This window comes from Nestor notabilis, unplaced genomic scaffold, assembly GCF_000696875.1.
Source record: "Nestor notabilis isolate BGI_N333 unplaced genomic scaffold, ASM69687v1 scaffold21737, whole genome shotgun sequence".
NCBI lineage: Eukaryota > Metazoa > Chordata > Aves > Psittaciformes > Psittacidae > Nestor > Nestor notabilis.
In genome coordinates this window covers 1-203 of record NW_009938076.1, presented here as the reverse complement: position 1 = coordinate 203, position 203 = coordinate 1, and the positions used below count along the sequence as shown (strand labels likewise).

Here is a 203-nt window from a genome sequence, read left to right as displayed (position 1 = left end):
AGGCGCAAGCGCACGTCCATCGCTGCCCCGGAGAAGCGCTCGCTGGAGGCTTATTTTGCCGTTCAGCCGCGGCCCTCCTCGGAGAAAATCGCTGCCATCGCCGAGAAGTTAGACTTGAAGAAGAACGTGGTGCGGGTCTGGTTTTGCAATCAGAGACAGAAGCAGAAAAGGATGAAATTTTCTGCTACCTACTGAAGAAGGGG

At 55.2% G+C, this 203-nt stretch overlaps 1 protein-coding gene across 1 annotated transcript in view; it reads left to right on the top strand.

Moving 5' to 3' along the window:
* Positions 1-195, top strand: part of LOC104409315 (brain-specific homeobox/POU domain protein 3) — a gene marked incomplete at its 5' end in the record, with an annotated part of 810 nt that extends 615 nt beyond the window's left edge. The window contains one exon of the mRNA XM_010019149.1: positions 3-195. Within this exon, the coding sequence (XP_010017451.1) occupies positions 3-195 (193 nt within the window). The remainder of the gene's footprint in view (positions 1-2) is intronic.
* Between the last annotated feature and the right edge of the window lie 8 nt (positions 196-203).